Source organism: Micromys minutus (assembly GCF_963924665.1).
Source record: "Micromys minutus genome assembly, chromosome: 8".
In the NCBI taxonomy this organism is placed as follows: Eukaryota; Metazoa; Chordata; class Mammalia; order Rodentia; family Muridae; genus Micromys; species Micromys minutus.
The window spans coordinates 38,930,584-38,953,346 of NC_137977.1; the positions used below are offsets into that span (position 1 = coordinate 38,930,584).

Consider the following 22,763-nt stretch of genomic DNA (forward strand, 5'->3'; position numbering starts at 1 on the left):
TAATGGAGTATTGATCTTTTAAGTCCAATGAGAAAACACTGCTGGATGCATTGTTGCCCATATTTAAATATAATCAATATTTTTTTTCTAAAATATGGTCTTGGGGAGAAAGGCAAAAATGGTAGGAGAGGGGTGGAAAAAGAAGAGAGGGAGAGGTAAGAGGGAGGGGAAGGGGAGAGACAGACAGACACCTGGGTTGAAGTAAGGGGCAGAAACCAGGAAAGGCAGAAAAGGTGGTGAGACTTTGCCAAAGGGTGTTTCATGGGGTACAGCAACCTAAACAAAGGCCTAATTTTAATTGAATTATAGACTGTATAATTATATGACCTGCACCAGCTGCTTTCAAAAGGCTACCACATTCCTTAGAGAGTTTGGTCAGGAATATAAGGTACCTTGTTACTGCCAAGATGAACAAGATGAAGCTTCTCCATCTAAATTATCCCTGACCCCTCTACACACACAGACACACAGACACACAGACAAACAAACACACACACACACACACGTGGATACATGTATGCATATGCACGTGTATACACATAAGCATAATGTAGTAGCAGGGAAAACTGTCTTGAGGTGCAGTTCTGGTTTACAGCCCCGCCCCATCTGTGTGTAGCCTATTTGCTGAAGCACCTGTAGTCTCTGAGGAATAGCTACATAAACAGGATGTTATTGCATCAGACAGGTAAGAATAATTTCTCTAATTAGTCTTCTGAGATTTCATTTTTCATTTAGAAATACTGGAAATTTAATTTGTTTGTGATAGGCAGTTGGCAACCTGACACTGGCGGCAAGCACCTTCTCCCTCCGTCTTGCTTTCCTGACGGTCTGTGGGCGCCTGGGAGGTCTATCTATCAACATCACACCAACTACAGTACCTTCGCATTGAAAAATGCATTCTAATTATACAGTCCTCACTTGTGATGCTAGAACAATCCTAATGGGTTTCCTTTGGTTATTTTTCTTTCAGATTAAATTATTTTCCCCCCTTGGTTGCCTGAGATTTTGCAAAGGAGAAGTAATTCATGATATGTGCCTGTTGTTCTAGAGACACAGAGTGAAATATTTTGAGCTCATTATATCGTGTGGGTTAAAATATGAGCATGACTGAAGATCGTCTCTGACTTCAGCTGTGATTAAAGGCTTTGTTCTTCCATATTCTATTCATTCTCTTTATTTGGTTTGAAAATGCCCTTCTCTCAAGACAGATTGATAGGTATGAAATGGAGACCCCATAAATCATGGCTATTGATTTACATTTATTTTAGCTCTCCTGATTGTTGTGCCTCCCATGTCATAATTTGTTATCTTGATAGCCAGCCCTGGACTGATGCGGGGACAGAGACTAAAAGGGGGTTGTCTTTCCATCTACACTAATCTGTCTCTGGAAGAGAAGAGCATTCAAACAGACCTGTGATCCTCTCCCTTTTTATGACATAACCTCAATATGTTTGCCACAGAGACTATAGGAACAGTAAAAGTTGCAGTACACGGTTACTGTTGGAACCTAAACAAAAAGATGTATTTAGTTTATGTGTGTGAGGATGTGCATTGCGTGAGAGTACCTAGCTGCAGAGACCAAAAGAGGGCATTGTATTCCCTGGAACTGAAGCTCCAGATAGTAGTGGTCCACCATGAGAGTCCTGGGAACCAAACCAGCCTCCTCTGCAGGAGCAGTAATGGCCCTTAACCACTGATCCACCAACAGCCCCAGCTTTGGATTTTTGTGTAGTGTATCCCACACCAGCACAGGCATGACTCCTCTACCCTGGGTGTTGAGGAAGCCAAAATTCCTCCTCTAGGTTTTCCTCTCCTGTAGCTAACTGAGGCTTGAGGAAACAAATAGTATCTATCTTCTGGAAATATTCAAGGTTCAGTGATTCTGACATCTTTCAGTTAGAAGGGATGAGAGACAGAATCTGTTGGCTGTATCTTACTCTGTCCATTAATAAACACTGCCAAGCTTCATTCTAACCTGTATCTGCTGGGGTGCTTGCAGGCAGAGCTCAGGGTGCCTTCAGATTACAATGAGGTCCACTCCCTGAATGTTCATCTTGTACTCGTCTCATTCCCCGTGTTCATTTTTTTTCGTGGTGATTTGAATGAATGCCTTTGTTTTAAATGTCTGTTTAACACTCTTTCCTCTCTTGTCCCATTCAGTATTCAGTCACATCTCTCAAGACCATCCCAGCACTGTGCAGAAGATGTGACTCACAAAACGAAGACAGATCAGGTAGGTCAGACTTCTCACTCTTCTGCCTCCTCTGGTTGAGAAGCTCCTGGAAAGCAGCTTCCCTGACTTTGGTTGCTCTCAAATCCCGCTGCTTTCTCCTGGTAGTTTCTCCGCTCCCACTATGTCCTTGAGACCTTCAACCAACAGATGTGGGGTCATCTGCAGGACCACAAGGTCCTAACAAGGACCTGGCTGTGTACAAATCAACAGAGATCCTCTTGCTATCTTCAAACCGTAGCATCCACAGTGATTTGCTGAAAATTCAAGAAGGCAGTGGTGGCAAATCATAATGATGCAGGCGCCAATGAAAAAAATGCTGGACGAGTTTAGTACCCATATGGCAACGACCAATGTGAGGGATGGTGCTTTGCCAAAGTCTGAAACCCTATCAGGATGCGACATGCTAGATTCTGCAATAAGGCATACTATAACAGTTAAGATGAAAGCACGGCGCTGGAGTTTAATAGTGTAAACTAAACAGAGAATTATGGCAGATAGATGAAAAACAGCTGGCTGGCCCTTTCTCTTTGCCCCCTCCCCCGACTGAAAAAAGTACGTTTAGCGTTGCTTTCCTCCCTGTAAATGAAATTAAATCTCTCTGATTTTCTCACTGTGATGGGCAAAAAAAAAAAATGAAAATAAAAAGTATGTTTATGGAAATGGTGTCAAACTCTGAAATGATGTTCATTATTTTGTTCTACATAATTACTCAAAGGTGTCACCATTAACCTTGCCAAACTGAACCTCTCCTAATAGGAACACCAGACTTGAGAAACATGTTTGGCAGGAGACTTAAGATAATCCTTAAATTGTGCACATGATGTTTAAAAATAAATAAAAGTATCTTTCCAATACAGCTACTAGAATTCTGAATTTCCAACTGAAAGGACTTGGAAAACTAACTTTCTCCACTGGCCCATTCATTTTGCTTTGACATTTTGCTTAGAGAAGGCAGCAAAAAATAATGTGTTTATGGGTCTGTTCCCCCCCCCCTCTGTGTGTGTGTGTGTGTGTGTGTGTGTGTGTGTGTGTGTAAATACATGAAAGTGAGTCAGAAACATCACAGGAGTTAGCTTTAAATTAAATGAAAATTTTTATTTGCTTTAAACTATTGAAAAAGAGAGAACATAAATTTGGGGGTCATATAAAGGCATTGTGGTGGTTTGAAGAGAGGTAGTGGTGGATAGACATGATTGAAATACCTTCTGTAAATATATAAACACTTCAAAGAATGCACAAAGATATTATTTTTTAAAAGACACAAGTTTGTGCTGAGTTGGACAGGGGATTTTTGCCTATAATGCCTTTAAAGATTTATCTCCTTAAAGCAACAATTTTGTTCAAACATATGAGAAATGATTGTGCTCAGAGGCACCAACTACACTCTACAAGAATGAAGGCACCAGCCTCAGAGTCCAAAGACTTAGGTTGCAGTTGGAATTAAGCTATGTATCAGGCACATGACCTTGACCCTGTAAGGAGTCAACTGTAAACAAAGGAGAAACTACTACCAATTGTGGCATGCTGTTTTTAGGGTCAAATCCTGCACTTTATCAGTAGGCACATTGCAGATGGAAGACTTCTCTTTCATTCTTTAACTGGAGGCATGGAGTAAGAGACAGCAAGAACAAACTTCCTTGGTGCTGAATTAAGTGTTGCTGATGTATTTGGTACTGTAAGCACTTACAAGTAGGATGCTCATGATGTAAATGGGCAAGCCTAAGGACAGAACAATCAAATACCTTGCTCAGAATCTGGCAGAACTTAAGCTGTGGAACGGGAAAACCCTCCTGAGGAAGTCCGTCTGTAGATTCTGTCTTCTTTGGCATGGCATATGCTACCTCTTAGGCAGCTGGGACAAGACACAACAGTGTAATCTTAATGTTTCAAAATGCTTTGGGTCAGCATGTTAACCCACTAAATGGTAAATTTCTTTTCTCTATTAAATAGCTAGTCTCACCAAGTTAAGGGAACAGTGGGTTTTAACCTGGGTCTGCTTTATTCCATTCTTCTTGGGTCACTGACTTGTAGTGATGTCATTCCTCCTATGGTGGAAGAAGAACCCACCCAGCATGGGCTTTAGACTCTACCAAGAGATTTGATAGGAACTATCCTATCAACTAGATTTGATAGGAGGGTAAAGAAAGAGAACTAGACCTTTGATGGGAACACACACACACACACACACACACACACACACACACACTATGAACGATCACTGGGAGGCATAGAATCCAAATTTTAATAGACAAATAATGATCCTAGCAAAAGAGAACAAAAAGACAAGTTCAACGGTGCACAGTATCACTTATCATGGATAACTATAGGCTTCTCTGTGCACTTACAGAACATGATAAAGTTTTCAGACCCAATTTGTAAAAGAATGGAGGCTTTCTCAGTCACATCTCAACAGCCACACATGGAATGAACCCTTCCACTGAGTCTTTCTTTTGTAAATGCTAGCAAATATCAACCTTTTCAAACAGATATCAGCAGAAAATACCATGGTCACCGAGAAAAGTCTATATTGTCTTTAGAATGGAGCATTTTACTGGGAAAGTCTTCCAACAGCCTGTATCGTTTAAAATACACTTCGTATTTCCCTTAACAGTAGTCGAATTTACTAGGAATTTTCTGTTTGGGAAAGATTGTCAGATGGTCACATCTGTCTCTGTGTTAAGAAGTCCTTCAGTCACAGACAACCCTAACATGAACACTGAAGACTTACCTTCTCCAAGTTATTCTGGAAAAGCCAATTCAGATTCCCCCTTTCCTGTCTGTCAAGGCTTCACAGGTCCTGAAAGAATTTTTAAATAAGGATCCCAAAGATAGGCTTGGCTGCTGGCCACAGACTTGGTTTTCCGACATCAAGTCTCATGCCTTCTTCTAAAGCATAGACTGGGTCCTGCTGGTAAAGAAGCAGACCCTGCCTCCCTTCCAGCCACAGACCACAGATGACTGTAGCCTAGGCAACTTCAACACGCAGTTCATCAGAGCCCATGCAGCTGACCCCAGATGGTGAGGACGTCATAAAGAAGATTGACCAGTCTTGAGTTTGAAGGCTTTGAGTACATCAACCCCCTTCTGCCGTCTGCTAGGGAGTCCACATGAAGCCGTGAGCATCTCTGTTGTGGACACACTTGTGAATTTACGCTTAACTACAGCATATGCATGCCAGGCCAGGCACCGACGCTCCGAGCAGCCAGGGAGAGATGCTGGCTACCAAGACCTCAGAGGGGCATCCAAGAGGCACTTCTAGACAGAGCAATCCTTTGTATGCAGGCCCCAGAGGCTGACTTTGTGCTGGAAGAACAGCTTCCTGTGCCCATGGTGGACCTACCAGAAGGTAAGACAGCCGTGCCCTTTTGAGAGGTGCACATCTTCCACAGAAACAGAGCTCGATGCACTGACCTACGCCAGGAAAAGTTAGCACGTAATGCCCTGAGGAATAAAGTGTATCGATGATGTCAAGAAAGAAAAAAGAAAGTCCTTCAGCAAATATTTCCATTGGTCCTTGCATTTATTAAGTTAACAGTGTGTGATAAGTGTTCTTTGATCCAAGCATGGAGAACAGGGCAAACAAACAAACAAACAAACATAAAGCAATAGAGAGCTCCCCGTGCTCACGAAGCTTATATCTGAATGGGGTGACATCAAAGGATCAGAGGATACACAGTAGGCAATAACTTGGCAGAATAATAGGACAACATGGACCAATGTAATAGTCTCTCATCTTGTGGGTCAAGACCACTCTGGGGTCTAAATACCCTTTCACAGGAGTCACATACCAAATATCCTGCATAACAGATATTTACAGTATGATTCATAGCAGCAGGAAAATTACAGCTATGAAGTAGCAATATGGCTGGGGGTCAGGACGACATAAGGGGATTAAAGGGTCGCAGTGTTTAGGATGCATGGGAACCACTGTGATGGAAGGATTTGTGGGGTTTGGGTGGGGGGATGGTTTAGGAGCCCAGAGAGTATATTGCTAAGACAACTTCAGTGGGTGGGGTACTTTGGTTCTCACTTTGAGTGTACAGACCACCAGGTCACAGAAGTTGGGGCAACTGATCACGTGATGTCCGCAACAGGCACTGGGAAGAAATGGCAGTGGGTGCTTAGCTTTGCTTCCGGGACCTCGGCCCAGGCTACCGTGCCACCCGCAGTGATGATGAGTCTTAATTATCCTAACATGGAGACTCCCTCACAGATGTGCCGGAGATTGGTTTCCAGATTATCCTAAATCATATCAACTTGACAATTGAGACAGAACTGTAGAGTGGCCCAGCCTCGTGAAAGTCAGCAGAGAGGGCTGACAATGAAGGGATGAGCAAAATGAGCAATGCCCACTCCTTGATTCAAACTTAGCCATGACGGGAAGACAATGAGCATGGCTGCTGGATAGTGATCAAACTAAGAAACAGCTGGAGAGGGGGATGGGAGATGGTGAGGCCAGACTCCCTAGGGAGCACCAGTTACAGTACCCCAGGATTCCAGCTTTTGTAAAATCCTCTCACAGACTGACCATCCTTTACTCAAGTGCCATGGGACCAGAATGGTTCTATATTTTAGTTAACTTTTAGTTCTCCTTTTTCAGCCAGCCTGAAGCACTTCCCTCGGTTTTTTTTTTTTTTTTTTTTTTTTTTTTTTTTTTTTTTTTTGTTTTGTTTTGTTTTGTTTTGTTTTTTTTTTTTTTTTTTTTTTTTTTGAGTGTTCTGCTGTGAATAATGGTAGCCCCGATACAGCTTTTAATGCACGGCACAGACATAGCCCAAGGCTCTTCTCCATCTCTGCACCTGGGCTGGCTTGCACTGTGGTGGCAACTTCCACAGTGCTGTCAGGGGCTTCGGGGCTGTGGTTTCACACCTTCTCCCAGCTCACCACAACCTGACAGTCCACCCCAGAATGTTCTCTTAGCCCAAGGCCACAGTTTTCACAGAACTCTTGTTTTTTTTCCCTAACAGAAATAATTTATCAGGTGATTATCCGTCCATTGCACTACATGATGGCTAGGCTTCAATTTTTGTGAGAAAGGAGAGTTTTAAAAGAAGAAAGTGTGGAAAAGATAGGCAAGAGGCAGGAGGGAGACAAATTAATAAGGAGTGGGAAGCTGGAGGAGAACAGGTTCTACCTGTGGTACGCTGGAGCCAGGCGGGGGCTGCTAAGCCTTAAGAGTCGTTCCTTAGAGATTCCTAATTCCCGACATGCTACCAAAACCTTCTGTAAATATTTAGCTTCTCCACAAAATAATTCTGAGGAAGGACCATCACGATGTCCATTCTATTGATGAGGAGAGAGACTTGTAATCTCTCTCCAAATGTAATGCCCCAAATCCTTGAGTCAGCAAGTGACTGTAAAACCAGCTCCCCTGTCTCAGCGCCCTCCCCCGCCATCCCGTGAATATGAGTGAACTGAGGTGTGATTTAGTTCAAGGAGCTTTGTATATCAAGTAGCATCAGGCAAGGGTTAGCAGCAAAGTCAGTTCTGTGTGAAACGTTCACAACGAATGGGGGAAGTCATTTGTGGAGCGTTTGCACGCATTCCCTGCCCAATATCTGTGAGTCCTAGCCAGTGAGTGTTAGCTCTTTGGTTGTCTTCAGATAGACATAGAACTGCGTAATGACAGCGTATGGTATCAAAACAACTATCCAGGTTCCTCGGCTTTGAGTTTCCTTTAAGATAATTAGATATTCAAATGCACATTTGCTTCAAATCCATGCGGCTGTAAAAATCCCGTGAATCTTTCAAGATGTGTATCTGCTCATCTCTCTGTGTACTTTCCTTATGCAGGAAGGCAAATAAATACTAATTCAGCTTTGCATCTGGGAACTTAAATGCACACAGGTCAGAAAGCTGTGTTATACAACAGTGCTAAAAAAACCGCTTCCAATAGCTCTGAAAACAGATTCCGAAAGGCTTCCAATGCTCAGATAGTATGAGTTGTCACTTGTGTGACACAGAATAAGAGAGAAACTCTTCTTTCCAGAGCTTGGTTTCTTATAAAAGTCATTTGTATGTATTTAAAAGCATTGCAAATTTGCTATATTTTTAGATCCTGTTCCTGCAAAATTTTGTGACAAATCCTGAAGCTATGAAAACAAACTTACATGGTGTTTGAAGATTTTCAAGGAGGTTAGCTATCACCTAAAATAACAAACTGGCATCAAATGTGTCCTGTAGACATTGCTATGACATAGTTAATGTTGCTAAATATGCAAACCTCCTGTTTTCAATTTATAGTAAGGTTTAATGCTAGAAGCATGAAAGGGAAAGTTAGCTTGGCAGTTTTCATTTTAAAAAGTCTGCAGATTAATCTATTTTTCTTGATGTCACATAAAATAGACTCCAAAGAATAGAGGAATAGATTTTCTAAACTCTCAGTCAAAAATAAATAAATGAATAAAATACTCGTTGGTGGCTGAAAGGATAGCTCAGTGGCTTAGAACAGAGACTTGTCTTGCAAAGGACCTGAGTTCAGTGCCCAGTACCCACCTTAGGCTGCTCAAAGTGGCCCATGACTCTAGCTCCAACGGATCTGATGCCCTCTTTTGGCCTCTGTGGGCAACTGAACTCATATGCACATACCGTCCCCAGAGACACATAGGCATAATTTTAAAAATAAATCTTTAAAAAACGGAAAATGAATACTTTCATATGAGACAGCTTAAAATAATTTTAAAACGTCAGCTTATGTAACAACAGTAAAGCTTTGTAAGCAAGTGAGAATTCTTTACATGAAATAATTGTCTTAGCTAGGCATGGTTATGATTCCAGGACTGGGAGGGAGTCTGCAGTAGGAGAATCATGAGTTTTGAGTCACTCTGGGCCTCACAGTGAGCCTCGTTAAATACATACATACACACATACACACATACATACATACATACATACATACATACATACATGCATACATAAACTTTTTCTTTAATACTAGTGTAATTATAAACCAAATATTTATAATTATAAATATAAAATTATAAAATTGATATGATCTGTCATCTTACAACATAAAAAATTTAAATAAAACTCTAATTAACCTTGCCATTAGAACAATTGTATCTTTTCAAGTTTTTTTCCCCTCAGATTCTTTTTTCGATTGTACTATAAGGACCAGTTCACCTGATGCTTTTCTTGTTGTTGTTGCTACAGAGTTTACATGCATGCCAACATTGTGAAAGGACTGCATAATGTCTTGGTAAAAGTGGAGCTGCCCTGACTGTCCAAGTCACTTGGTTTATTTTTATTGGAGACTGAGGAACTCCTATCCACCAGACTGGTCATTAGGGGATGTTCTTGGTAGGAATGAATGCAGGGAAATAGGCATCAGGGAAGGACAAGAAAGCAGAGGGACAAAGAAAATCACTGGGCAGTCAGGGAGGGACAGGAACTGAAGCACAGGGACAGGACAAGCTGTGCACATGCAGAAATCTTCTTAAAAGAGTGTGGCCCTGCAGAGACTTTCTCCGGGGACGCAACCCCCAGCACACCTTCCTAACCAAGCACAGAACTGCATGGTGGGAGATGTTCTTTGTAAGCTTTAGCACATATTCTGGTATCCTCTGCTTCTCCAGGGTTAGATGCTGTCTGTCTTTCCATCTCAATCTGTGTCTGCGTATGTCCTCTGTTCTGCTTCTCCTGTAAAAGGGGGTAGGGATGCGAATGGAAATATAACTCTGTTGGTATAGTGCTAGCCTAGCGTGCATAAAGTTCTGTGTTTTATCCTTGCAAACTAAATGCAGGCATTGGTAGTGTAAGCTTGTCATGGTAGCTAGCACTTGGGAAGTGGAGATTCAAGCAAGCCTGGGATATAAGAAGCTCTGAGGCTTCCCTCCCTGAGATGGATGGAGGTAATTCAGTCCTCTAAGAAGTATTCAGATAATAGAATCCTGGAATCTCACAGTTGAAGAACCGCTCTTCGAATCTGCTCAGAAGGACCCTCTCCTCTCAGTGTGGTACAGGACCAACACAAGTACTTGCAGCATCACCTAGGGTTGAGTCTGTGCAGCCAATAAAGCCTCGCCCCATACCCAGGTTCTGAACCTACGGTTAACAAACTTGATCCCTGGCTATGTATTTACGCATTCAAATTTGAGGAACTTTTGCCAAAGTCACGTGGAATCCAACCCATTGTTCTTAATTGGACTCAACACTCTCCTCAAAAATATATTATCTGCCATGTGTGTCCCTCTCAGCTTAAAAATCAGGTAATGGTTTCCAAAGATGGTCATGAGAAGTGCAATGGAATTTTTTCTGTGGCTATGGGGCACCTAGAGTAATTTGCTACTGGACCAGCAAGCTTCCCTGATGCCACTCCTCCAACCTTTGGCATTCTTGCCACATCGGTCCTTCAAATCTATTAGGTCCCTTTACAGGGTTTCTCCCTAGATCGGACTCACTAGACCACTAATATCCAGTGGAAATGTAAAGTGAGCCACGTACATAACTTTATTCTTTTCCTAGTAGCCTCATGGACTAGATAGCACTAACCAGAGGGGTTAATGTCATAGGTTTTGTCTAAGTCATTATCTTAAAACTGTTATCATTTGCTCATGTGCCACCAACTTCTTACAAAGTGCTTCATAACCAAAGACTTCCAGATGAGACAGTGAAGGTCTGGATTATACCAGCCCCTCCCACAACAAACCAAATTATGCCCTTTTTCTCCTCTTGAAATTTTTGAGGATTCTTTCTTCTCTCTGTGTGTGTAAGTGTGGAGATACCATCTAGAGACACTGAGGACGGAAAGAAGAGCCTTGCACGTGCTGGGTATTTGCTCTGCCGCTGGGTGTTATCTCCAGCCCTCTTCCTTTATATTTTGAGTAAAACTTTAGATTATGCAAGCCTTGAACTCACTCTGCAGTCCCAACAGTCCTTGAAATCAACCCGGGTTATAGAGTTATGGGAAAAGCATGATGCCGGATCTTTACATCCATTCGTCTTGAACATCTCCAGTATGGGCTGCCTCAGTAGAAAATATCATTGCTTCCTCCCATGAAATCTATTGACATTTTGATAATCTCATCACTCTTAGCCTCATGAAAGCATGAGGGCCGATTGGCCACTGCTACCTCCCTCCTGGTTCCCTTCCTAACATGTTGATGGTCCCTTATTCTCCTTTACAAATTCTTTACTTAACTGCGAATGGTCAAGTGCAACTAAATATCCACTATAGCCGCCCTCTTTCTCCAGGTCTCTCCTATCCTTGATTAGATCCCCTCTACCTGCTACTCTTAATTTTCAGCCTCCTTTTCAACAAGCAACTAGGTATTTATATTACATGTCTCATAGAATTTAAAAAGGAATTCTTGATGCACGACATGTTTCTCAGATGAACACACACATACACACACACACACACACCTCTAGGTGTGCTCTTGGCTTTCCAGGCAACTCACTATTTTGCTGAAGTTCTTTCTCAATTATTCCTCCACTTCATTCTATCAATAAGTCCTGGATCCTCTATGTCCAAAGGATGTATTGGTGCTCTGAGGAGTGTCCAGCTGGGCTACATTCAGTGGATGATAGCTCCAAATTCAGGTCTACCACAAAATCATAAACTTGAGACCTTATGGGAAAGATATGTAACTTTTTAAGAAAATATTACATATAGATGGAATATCAGGGGAGGCCATTAGGTTATGAGAATGGAGATTTCCAAAATGGGATTAGTGCCTTTTTGAAAAGGCCCAGTGCATTGACCCCAAATGGCCTTCCTTGTTTTCATCGCCAGCCATTCACCATGGCTCTTCCTGCTTCATAATGAGAGATACGGAATCTGCCAGATCCTCTGTTGCTTCAGGTCTCTGCACACGTTTCTCAGAACACACACACAGATACACACACACACACACACACACACACACACACAAAACACACACACACACATACCTCTAGGCATGCATCTCATTAAATAGCTCTTGGCTTTCCAGGCAACTCACTATTTTGCTATCTTCTACCCAGATGGTCACAAATTACCTTTCCTCTATTGCTGAGTATTCTCAGATATGTGGCTTTTTCTCCTCAGCTTTGGTTGTAAATATTACCTCCAACACGGGTTTGCTCAGCTGTTCTGTGCCCTCCTACCCTGGCTTATTTCCATACAAAGCACCTGCCTTTGGTTACATGTCTATTCTTCTCTGCTCTGGTATTATTATTGTCTAGAGAAGGTTGTATCTATTCCATTGTCCCCTTCAGGAAGGATAAAGGAACTCTGTGCACAGGAGACACTTAGCAAATGCTCACTTAATAGTGAGTATGGAAAGGACACCTTAGCACTCCGTTTGTCACCGACTATCTGTCACATGCCTGAACACCCTCTGTCATGTCCTTACATCTGTTGAGTGTATTCAAAAGGGATCAGCAGCTTTAGCCAGGAATGAGTTGGCACCTGGATAAATGGTCTCGGTGGTAAGATAAATCTAAATTTATGTTTAAAACTTCCAACAATAAACGACGTAAAGAAAGTCTGCTTTAGAAGAGTTATTAAAAACTATTTCCCAAACTGTAGTTTGATACTAGAGGGATACCCAAATGTAGGAAAAGCTCGTGTTGGGATTTTAGTTAAAGGGTCTCAGAAGTGACTTCAAACATGTTTTGCCATTGGTTACTGGGATTCTATGACCTACATGTAACCCAAATTGAGAGACAGTGAATTGTCTGTTTAGGGAGTCGTTTAAGTTTTGATGAAATGTTCCTCTGCTGCTATGGAAAGTAAGCATCAAGCCGCTCTCTTCCTGATTGAGAAATCAGAATGCTACATTATTTTCCACAAAAAACTTAAAATTCCCTGACTTCCCATTTGTTTTTAAGTAAGGATGCATAAGAATTGCCCATCCATCTTCAAGATCTATTATGAAAAATCTGTGATGAAATCCTGCACTCACCCAAGCTCAAAAACACAGTCTGACATGGCTTTATTGTTAAAGTGTTCGAGGCAGAGGAAAATCCCAACGAACAGACCATTTTGTGGATTCCAGAAAACACATTTCCATCTACTTACACTTGTTATAATAATGTCTGTGAGTACATACTGACATAGCTAGTTTCTAAATAAGGACACACACACTCACACTCACACAAACACACTCACATACACACTCACACATACACACACACTCACACATACTCACACTCACATATACACACACACTCACACACAAAAACTCACTCACACATACTCATACTTACACAAATACACTCACTCAGACACAAACACACTCACACTCACTCTCACACACTCTCAAACACACACACACACTCACACACACATTCACACATTCACACACACACACACACACACACACACACACACACACACACACACACCTTTACCTACCTACCTTACCCAGTTGCCTGCTCCGTCTGCCCTTACCTCTCTTAACCAGGAGTTGCCCTAACTCCATTTGTCCTTGCAGAAAACTAGCACTGTAAAACATCGCCACCTTCAGTTAAAAGAGGTTAGTGTGTGTACACACATGTAGAAAGCATGTTCGGCTTACTTCCAGGCTCCTTTTTTTTTAAGTGTCTGAGGTTGATGAGTCTTTTCACTGGCCTTCTGCTATGTCTCTCTGTACAATTCCAGAGAGAAACAGACAGATAGACAGACAGACAGAGAGGGGCGGGAAAACCTAGTAAATGCAAACTTAATCCAGTCGAAAGGTTTTATACTGTCATGATGAAGGACAGCATACTTTTTGATTGACAGAATAACTCTGAAAAGTGTGTGCTTTCTTCAGGCCTACCAATTACCATTCTGTGGAAACTGCACTTTTGAAGCCTAAAGATTTAAACTTGTCCAAATATTGAGTCTGACTTCATGATAGAATACACCTCTTCAGTCAAGTTGTATCTCTTCTACCAAGGCTTACGGGATTCTGTGAGTTTTCTCAGAACAAAGAAGCACGCAGAGATGCTCTGCTGAGTTATCTGAGCGAGTCCGCACAGCTTTGGACAGGGAGGAATAAAGTGTGACCCCGGCATGTTCAATAACAGCTGCTTGGGATCAGTAGCCTTTTAAAGACAGGAGGTTTAAAACCCAAATCGATGGCATTGTCCTTACAGCATGTGAACAGCCTCATGTGCACAGATCCAAGAGTAGGATATTTATAGGCATGAGGTCATACGTGCTTCCCCTTCAACCTCAGAACACCCTCCATCAGGGGTCTGTGATGTCAACGAGAAGGAAGAGCCAGCAGCCCCACAGAACATTCCAGAAACATGTGTTTGTTTTACACACATCACTCTTTGCAGCATAATATCCTGACACAATTCTCCAAAGCCAGAGTTCACTGGGCCATCTCTCGGCTCAGGTTACAGACTGGTTTGTAGGGCAGCACAGATCGCCCCAGCAAGTACCTCCCCACTACCTCTCGGGTTCATACCCTGCTTCCTATGCTCACAAGGTAATGGGACCCACCCATCATCACTTCCTATGTCACGGTTCTGCTACAGGTTTTACTTGACTGGTGGCAAGGAAACACATGACCCTAGCATTGACAATCCCAGTTGTTTATACTTTTCTTTCCATTGAGGTGAATGCAAAAGGAAAGTTGGCAGAGCTAAAAACATGCTTGCCTAGGATGTACGAAGCCCCAGGCATGATCCCCAGTGCCACATAAAATGAATATTTTGGTAACTTGTCATTTCAGGATTCAAGAAGTGAAGGCAGGGGGACCAGAAGCACAGGGTTATCCTTGGATACATAGCAAGTGCAAGGACAGCCTGGGCTACATGAGATCCTAGATTTAAAAAACAAAGGTTAAGATAATGGAAATGAAATAGGGGAGAATGCATAGGATGTGTCCCCAAAGCAGCCTACATTAAGACTGCTGTGGATATGGACCTTGCTATTTATAGTTAAAGAAATTAGGGTAAATTTGTCCAAATTGCTTCTCATGGAAAGTAGTAGACTCCATCTTACTTGACATCATCCCTTCATTCTCTTCTTGCTGTCACATACTTATTTTCTAGTATGGACCCAGGTCTTCATATTTAGAAATAAAATAAATGGGTATTTTAGGAGCCAACGTGGATGTTTAGTCTTAAAAGTTGGGTATACCATGGCAACAGCAAACAGCCCATTATTTTCTTAAAGAAAACACTTTATCAAGTCCGGGAGCCAGAGAATTATGTGTCAGCAATCATCTCAGCCTCATAATTATGAATTTAAGAGAATCTGGTAAGATGCATGAATCCAGAAGAATTAGAGTGTTTCACTGTGAGTCAGAGTAAGGAACCCTGTTGTGTGTACTCATTCTACCTCATCAGCGATATTTAGATTGGATCAGATCTTAGCAATGATATCCTCTAACCTTGTTATTTTCCACATGAGGGAATTTTAGTAAAGAACTGTTTTTGGGTGGGGGCAGTTCTAGACAGGGTTTCTCTATGGAGTCCTGGAACTCACTCTGTAGGCCAGGCTAGCCTCAAACTCAGAGGCCCACCAGCCTCTGCCTCCTGAGTGCTGGAACTAAAGCCTGTAGCCACCGCTACCATCCAGCAAGAACTTCTTAAGGGGATGCATTAAAATACATCCTTCCTTCTCCTACCTCTCTTCACCCACTCATGGAAAGATTGTCACCAAACCCCATCGTCTTTCAGGAGCTTTGCGGTAAACTAAGCTGGATACAAGCAAAAGGAGTTTCTTGAGGAATCTGTGTCCTAGGAGCAGGACAAAGTGAGACTATGGGGCAAGAATTACCTGGGAACTGAGAAGCAAAGAACAGCTATTGCCTGACAGTAGGAAGAAGCAGCTCAGCAGGGCGACACTGGATGTCTCCTGTGTGAGTCCCAGGCAGGGACAACAGCAAAGGCTTCATATAAAGGTAAAGTAGGCCCAAAGGCAAGAGCAATAGTAGAGAGTTCCGTCTCCAGAAAGAGTTGATTTAACAGTAGAGGAGAGGGAGTAAGGCAGGGGTGTGGGAATCATGAATGCTGAGAAAAGAAGATAAATTATAAAGTGAATTAAAGAAAGCTATTGCATGTCATCCTGAAGATTTTACTATGAACAAAGAAGCCAATGTCCACAAACCTGGTAACATAAGTGACATTTTACACAATGTGTATACAAAAATTCCCTTTCTGCTCTGAGTGTGTGTGTGTGTGTGTGTGTGTGTGTGTGTGTGTGTGTGTGTGTGTGTAATGCTGTTATTTATGTAAAGTACTTTAAGCATTTTTTTTAAAGAAACCATCATGTTGTAAACAAGGAAACTAATATTTGTTGAAATAAACTTAAGGTCATTATTAAAATGAATTCAATGAATATAAAAACCTTCTGTTAGTTTATTGCTTATGAAAGTCACTGATCCTGAAGCCCGCAGTCAGTTTATTAAGGGGTATTCTACATTTTGGGAAGAAATTAAATTCAGGCACCAAAGTAAGATTTCTTAAATGAACAAGAAGGGGGAGGAGGAAGAAGGCTGAACACAGAATAGTTCTCTCACACTGTGAGTGAAGTGTGTTTATCACGAGTCCTGGTCTGTGTCTGACACAGTGAGGCATGTATCCCATACCCAGGGAAATATTATTTTAGGAAGTATGGGACACCTAAGACTTGGCAGCTAATTTGACAAATTGATCTTACCCAAGGAGGAACTAAACTGGGCTAAAAAGAGATACCAATGAGAGAAAACAAACTAGTTGGTGGTGGTTGTGGAAAAAGATTCCATTGTAGCCCAGTGGGCCACCCAGAAGGAAGGACCCAGATTTAAGAAGGATTTGGGATAGATTATGATAGAGCCACAAGGCGGTATCAGAGGGTTGTGGGGTAGAGGTGAAGAGGACATAACAATACACAATGCCCTGGGGGTGAATGACTTGAGAGACTATATAAATGACCCTGTGGTTATTCAAGAGGATGGGGAGAAGGGTTGAGGAAGCAAGAGGGGAACCAGACAGAGGTGTAGCAAGGCAGAGCCTAGGATTAGGATGCAAAGCCACCCAGGGAGCCTGTCATATTTTAGATCCATGCTAATTCTTGTTGGGAAAATGTCTGGCTTTTGATGGTTATGGGGTAACTGAGATTTTCTTGTTTGTGCTCACAGCATCTCAAACACCAGCTAGATGACAGGAGACTATTCTGTCTATAAATCACCATCATAAACGTTCACCTCACTGCCGATGGCTGTAGGAAATTTGTGATTTCATCAGGTAGACAAATTGGAGGCATGCTAGGCATCTTTACTGCCCTAAGATGTTAAAAGTGAGCACATTTAAGAGCAAAACATCATTAAAACCCCACTTAGGTAAGCAATCTGCTGAGAGATTTGAAGGACAGAGAGATACACTAAACTCAGATTGTTCTCATAGAACTTGTAAAGACTGAGATAAAAATTTCCAGGGATTTAAATTATGTGCATTTATGCATTTTTGTGCATAATTTCTAGAGAAGAAATCTAGCCTCAAAAGTCCTCCACGTGGCCATTGCTACTATGAAATTTGTTCCCATGACTGACAAGAATTTTATGATGGTACTGGAGCAAAACAACAATAAAATGAATTTGTTGGTACCCTTAAAGAACTGAAAGGGGAAATCTTGCCAGCCATTAGTAATCTTTTTCGTATGCTGTGCATTCAGTCCTTGTAGTAGAGGGAAATAACTGTTTGTCTTTTGTTTGTTGCACTTCTGCTCATCCAAATATGGGACATAGCAACAAGTTTGAGCTTTCTCATGAAACCCATTAGTTCCGTATTCATAAGTAGTTCTCTTTTCTCCTTGGCAGTCAAGCCTAGCAGGCACAGACTTCATCTTAAGTCTGCAAAACAGCCATAGGCTTGAATGAGAGAAAAGACAACAATGCCCAAATGTTGACACTCCTTCTTCAATTTCTAGACCTTTCTGAGGAAAGACGTGTTTTCATAAAACACAGACAGAATTCATTTACATGGAGTACTCTTTGTGGCTCCTGTCAGAACAAAACAGCTGAGGAACATATGGTACCCATTTCTCTGTATCACTTGGGGGAAAAGTTCACATGTAAATAAAGTCAACATAAAAGAGTGGCCCTTTGAACCTACAACCTTATATAATACATAAATATTTCAGTAAAGCATACTTGGTGTATTGGCCCACTAAGAAATGTGGCTTTAAATATTTTTAGTATATTATGAGATTCATAGTTTTTAGAAGCTCTAAAGAAATCAAGGTTATTAACAAATATCAGCAGATATCATACCAAATAATAAGCATATGTTTCATAAGTTACAAATAAGTTTTCTCACAATTTTTATAGATTTGGGGGCAGTTGGTGAGTAAAATCCAAGGCCTCTTTATACCTTATAAGCTCCATGTTTTCTGCTTCCCTGTTGCTTTATGTGAATCAAGCACTCTGTGTTCCTAAGGCAGAGAAAATGGCTTGGCAGAAATATCTGGTGAATTATAACTTCTCATTGTTTAATATTTTAAAAGAAAAGAACATATTAAAGACAGAAAATTATCACAACTTACAGGGAACCGATTGGAATTATTAATCATTGTCTTTACATATTGACATTTCATAAATGACTTTAAAGAATCTAGCGTTTTCTGGCGATTGTTGCTCCTGAGGGTTCATTAGCAGAACTTATTTCCCTCCCGTGAAACTCAGCTGTAAATCTGTCAGGAGGATTCGCTTTGTGCCTGTTAAAAGATTGATGAATTGTGCAAGGTGAGATTCAAGTTCACATACTTGAATTATGTGTCAGAATTGTGTGCTCCAGGCCAAGCACTGTGTATGGCTCAGAACTCTAGCCACAAAACAGTGTTGGTAAGGGAGCCGGGAGTCTGAGGTCATCTAGATGCCTTCCTTCTTTTCTACGTAGCCCTTGCTATATATGTGTTGCTCATTAGAAAGAAACCATCCCTCCTCCCATAGCTTTTGGTGTTCTTTTTGAGAGTCAGAAGAGCCTCAGGGGTATGATGTGTAGTACAGACCTTCTCAACCAAGGCTAAGTTGTTGTCCATTTGGAGAACAGAACTCATGATTTTATGATAGATAGGTTCAGGGCAATTACTCATCTCTTTGCTTTATTCCATAACATCTCTGGATGCTTTTAGGATACATCTCAGCATGAGCCATGGCTAGTTGCACCAATTTAGGAAACTCTAGTAAGGAGCCTTCAGCTGTAAGAATTAGTCATTACCAGAGACTATTGTAAAAGTTACAAACCTGAGCACACCTTCTGCCTTAAGGTCTCTCAGTCTTTGGCTATGCCAACAGCAAAGACTTGCAGGTTTATTTACCCTGGGTTAAACCCTTCCCAACTGTGCCTGTTTGGGGAATATAGAGTAGCTGGAAGGAAACCTTACCTGTCCGACATAAGAGGAGATAAACCTGAGGCAGAAGAGTAGAACCCCGTCCAGTAGCCTCCAAGACTGCTGGGTCATCTGCCTTCTAGTAGCAGAGTATCTTGAAGAGGAGGCAGCCCTGCTGTGAGTAAGAGCATTGCAGCTTTATCAGCTTGCCCTGACATGGGCTACCAAGAAGCTTGCTTCTGCTGAGGTTTAGTAAAAGAGCTTGTGATTTTTTTGTTTTTTTGTTTTTTTCTTTTTTTGTTTTTTTCTTTTTATCTCTAAATGTGTCTGGCTGCATCACTGTTCATCCCAACCAGACACTTAGTTGAATGTAGGTCAGTATATCATCTTTATTTTATCTGTACCAAAGAGAGAGGAGAGAGAGAGAGAGAGAGAGAGAGAGAGAGAGAGAGAGAGAGAGAGAGAGAGAGAGAACTTATTTTGAGTACTAGTCTAGCTTCCATATCTTCCCTTCATCTTTTCCTACCTTTCCCAAAATGGAGGGTAGTGTTGCTCTAAATAGTACCCTGGAGACCCACCACTGCCATGTATATGGGAAGGGTATGGACATGTAGGGGCCAGCTTGCCGCCTCTCCATACTTCACAGATATTATGTCGACCTAGTGACCCACCATTAGCAGGAGCCACTACGATACTCAACCATCGTGGTGGACAGATGAGAAAGAAAGACAAGTGCAACCATTTGAACATTATGAAAAGAGACTCGAGGGTGGAGAGGAGTAACCTGTTGTGAGTGGCCAGCTCCACCTACTGAGGCCACTGTGAAGTCTCAGCCTGTGCTGAGGGCCATATCTAGGTCTGTAACCATGAAGAGGCAGATGGCAGTGTTGATATTTGTGAATCATATTACCACTAGAGACCTTGGGGAAAGTCCCTGGTTGAGGTAGCCACCAGAGAGCACATGGACATCCAGCGGCTATGCTGAACTGGCCTCACCTATCACTGGCTGTGGTACTCTGGAAGGCTGACGGCAGCTCTCACCATTGGCCACAGGCCCTGCATCTCTCCAGCTTCAGTACCCAGGAGAGTGAGCCGTGTACCTCACCATAGCAACACAACGGAGCTGGCCTACATCATCTGCGAACTGTTGGAGCCTGCGGAAGTCCTGCTGATCCAAAACTGCAGGATTTTTATGACACAGGGCAACAACAAGAAAACATGGAGGAGTCCTGGTGAGGATCCAGTACTGATAGTGTCAAAGAAGCCAGAGACCTCAAATAAGACCAATGATTCATTGCAGTGAACATTTGCAAGTGAAGATGTGTAGACAGAGGGGTATCCTGTAGCACACTCTGTGACACACTACAGTTTCTACTGGAGATATTTTTATGTTTTTTGTTGATTTTTTCATTTGTGTGTTATTTGGGGGGGGGTGGCAAGGGTAGAGGGGAAATACAAGGGGACAGGGAGATGAGTAGGACTGAAGTGCATGATGTGAAATTCACACAAAAAAGATCAATAAAAAGTATTCAAATGAAAATGCATTTTGTAGTTTTGTCCTGGGAAGCATCATGGGATGACCCTGCGTAATGGTTGACTAGGATGCTTATTGTAGGACTCATGGGCTCAACCATGGTCAGACTCCCATCGACAGATCGACCCCTGGCCGCCTTATGCTTGTCTTCTCCTATCTCTATCATCTAATACAAACCTGCCAGGTCACATAGTAGGACAGAATTTGAGTTTGTAGAGGATAAGCTGTGTTCTTCAATGGATGTCTCAAACATTAGAGATATGTGTACAGGCAAGTATATGTTCACTTGTTAACTGGCTTAGTTTGGAAGCCCATTCCTGCTTTGTTTTTGTTTTTCTTTCTTTATGTGTGTATGTGTGTTTGATTTGATTGGTTTGTTTTAGGGCAGTGGAAATCATATAAATAGTACATGCCCAATAATAAAATGCATGTCACGGCTTAATTTATTTTAATTTTCTGCCTCTATCACTATTGCTACTTTAATTAATTTTGTGTCAGTATGTCATAGCTTTCTCATCATTCTCTGCCTTGCAGTGGTAAGTATAGTTTCATCCTCTTGGGATGGTCCCCTTGCACGAGGACCCAGTGTGAGCATGACCTAAGTGATCCTGTCTACCTATGTGGCTAAACTGTGTTCAAATTCCAACTTCACGGTATCCTTTATTATTTTTCAAACAGTTTCTGGCTCTAGCTGGAATTGTGGTGTCTCCACTCTAATCACAAACCCACAAAAGCCCACTGGAATCGCTGATGTATACAGTAAGTTCCGCCCAGTGAAGCGAGTTTCTCCGCTGAAACATCAGCCAGACACTCTGGAGAACAATGAAAATGATGACCAAAAAAACAATGCAGTGGAATACCAGAAAGGGAGCGAGACTGACCAGGGCCCCCAGCCCGAGGAGCTCAGCCCTGAAGATGGAGGCGGGGGGTCATCAGGCAAGGGCTCAGAGCCCAGCCAGGCACTGGGCGAGCTGGAACATTATGACCTTGACATGGATGAGATTCTGGATGTGCCTTACATCAAAGCCAGTCAACAGCTGGCCCCGCTCACCAAGGTGACTTCAGAGAAAAGGATTTTGGGTTTATGCACAACCATCAATGGCCTCTCTGCCAAAACCTGCCCTATTGTAAGCACTGAGAACTCCACACCCAATATGACTCCATTTTGTGTTCTTTCTCCTGTGAAAAGCCCTCACTTACGGAAAGCACCGGCTGTCCTCCGGGACCAGCACAAGCTCTTTACAGAAGAAGCCGAGAGCTCGCCTAAATGTGGCCCTACATATGAATCAGAAAGCCACGGTAAGGACTTCGAAAACAAGGTCTTTAGTGATCCCCATAGTCGGAAAATTGAGAAGTCTGGACCAGACTACAAGCTCAGGTCCTTCCACCTTCAGTCCTCGGCAGCAGGGCCCAAACCAGAGGAGCAGGTCAACGGTATGAACTGGACCAATGCCCAGGGCACAGAAGAAAGGACTGAGTACCTGAAGAAAGTAAGAAGCATCCTGAACATTGTGAACGAAGGGCAGATATCGCTCTTGGTGAGTATTGTCTGTCTCTTTCTATCTAGAGACTCGATCGTATAACAGTATGGAGTAGGCTTTATTCCACATCTTTTCATAAAAAAATTTATTAGTTCTTTGACAATTTGCCAAAAATGTGTTTTGATCATATTTGCCCCTTTGTTTTGTTTCTTGCTAAATCTAAACCTCCGACTGTAGTTGAGAGGCGTGTGTTTTAAACTCTCAGGTTAGGAGGTTAAAACA

General features: G+C 42.2%; 1 protein-coding gene across 1 annotated transcript in view; it reads left to right on the top strand.

The window, feature by feature from the left end:
• SNCAIP (synuclein alpha interacting protein) overlaps nt 1-22,763 on the top strand; it is a 136,739-nt gene that overhangs the window by 78,575 nt on the left and 35,401 nt on the right. The window contains exons 3-4 of the mRNA XM_080920523.1: nt 2,161-2,233; nt 21,679-22,538. Of these exons, the coding sequence (XP_080776649.1) occupies nt 2,161-2,233; nt 21,679-22,538 (933 nt within the window). The remainder of the gene's footprint in view (nt 1-2,160; nt 2,234-21,678; nt 22,539-22,763) is intronic.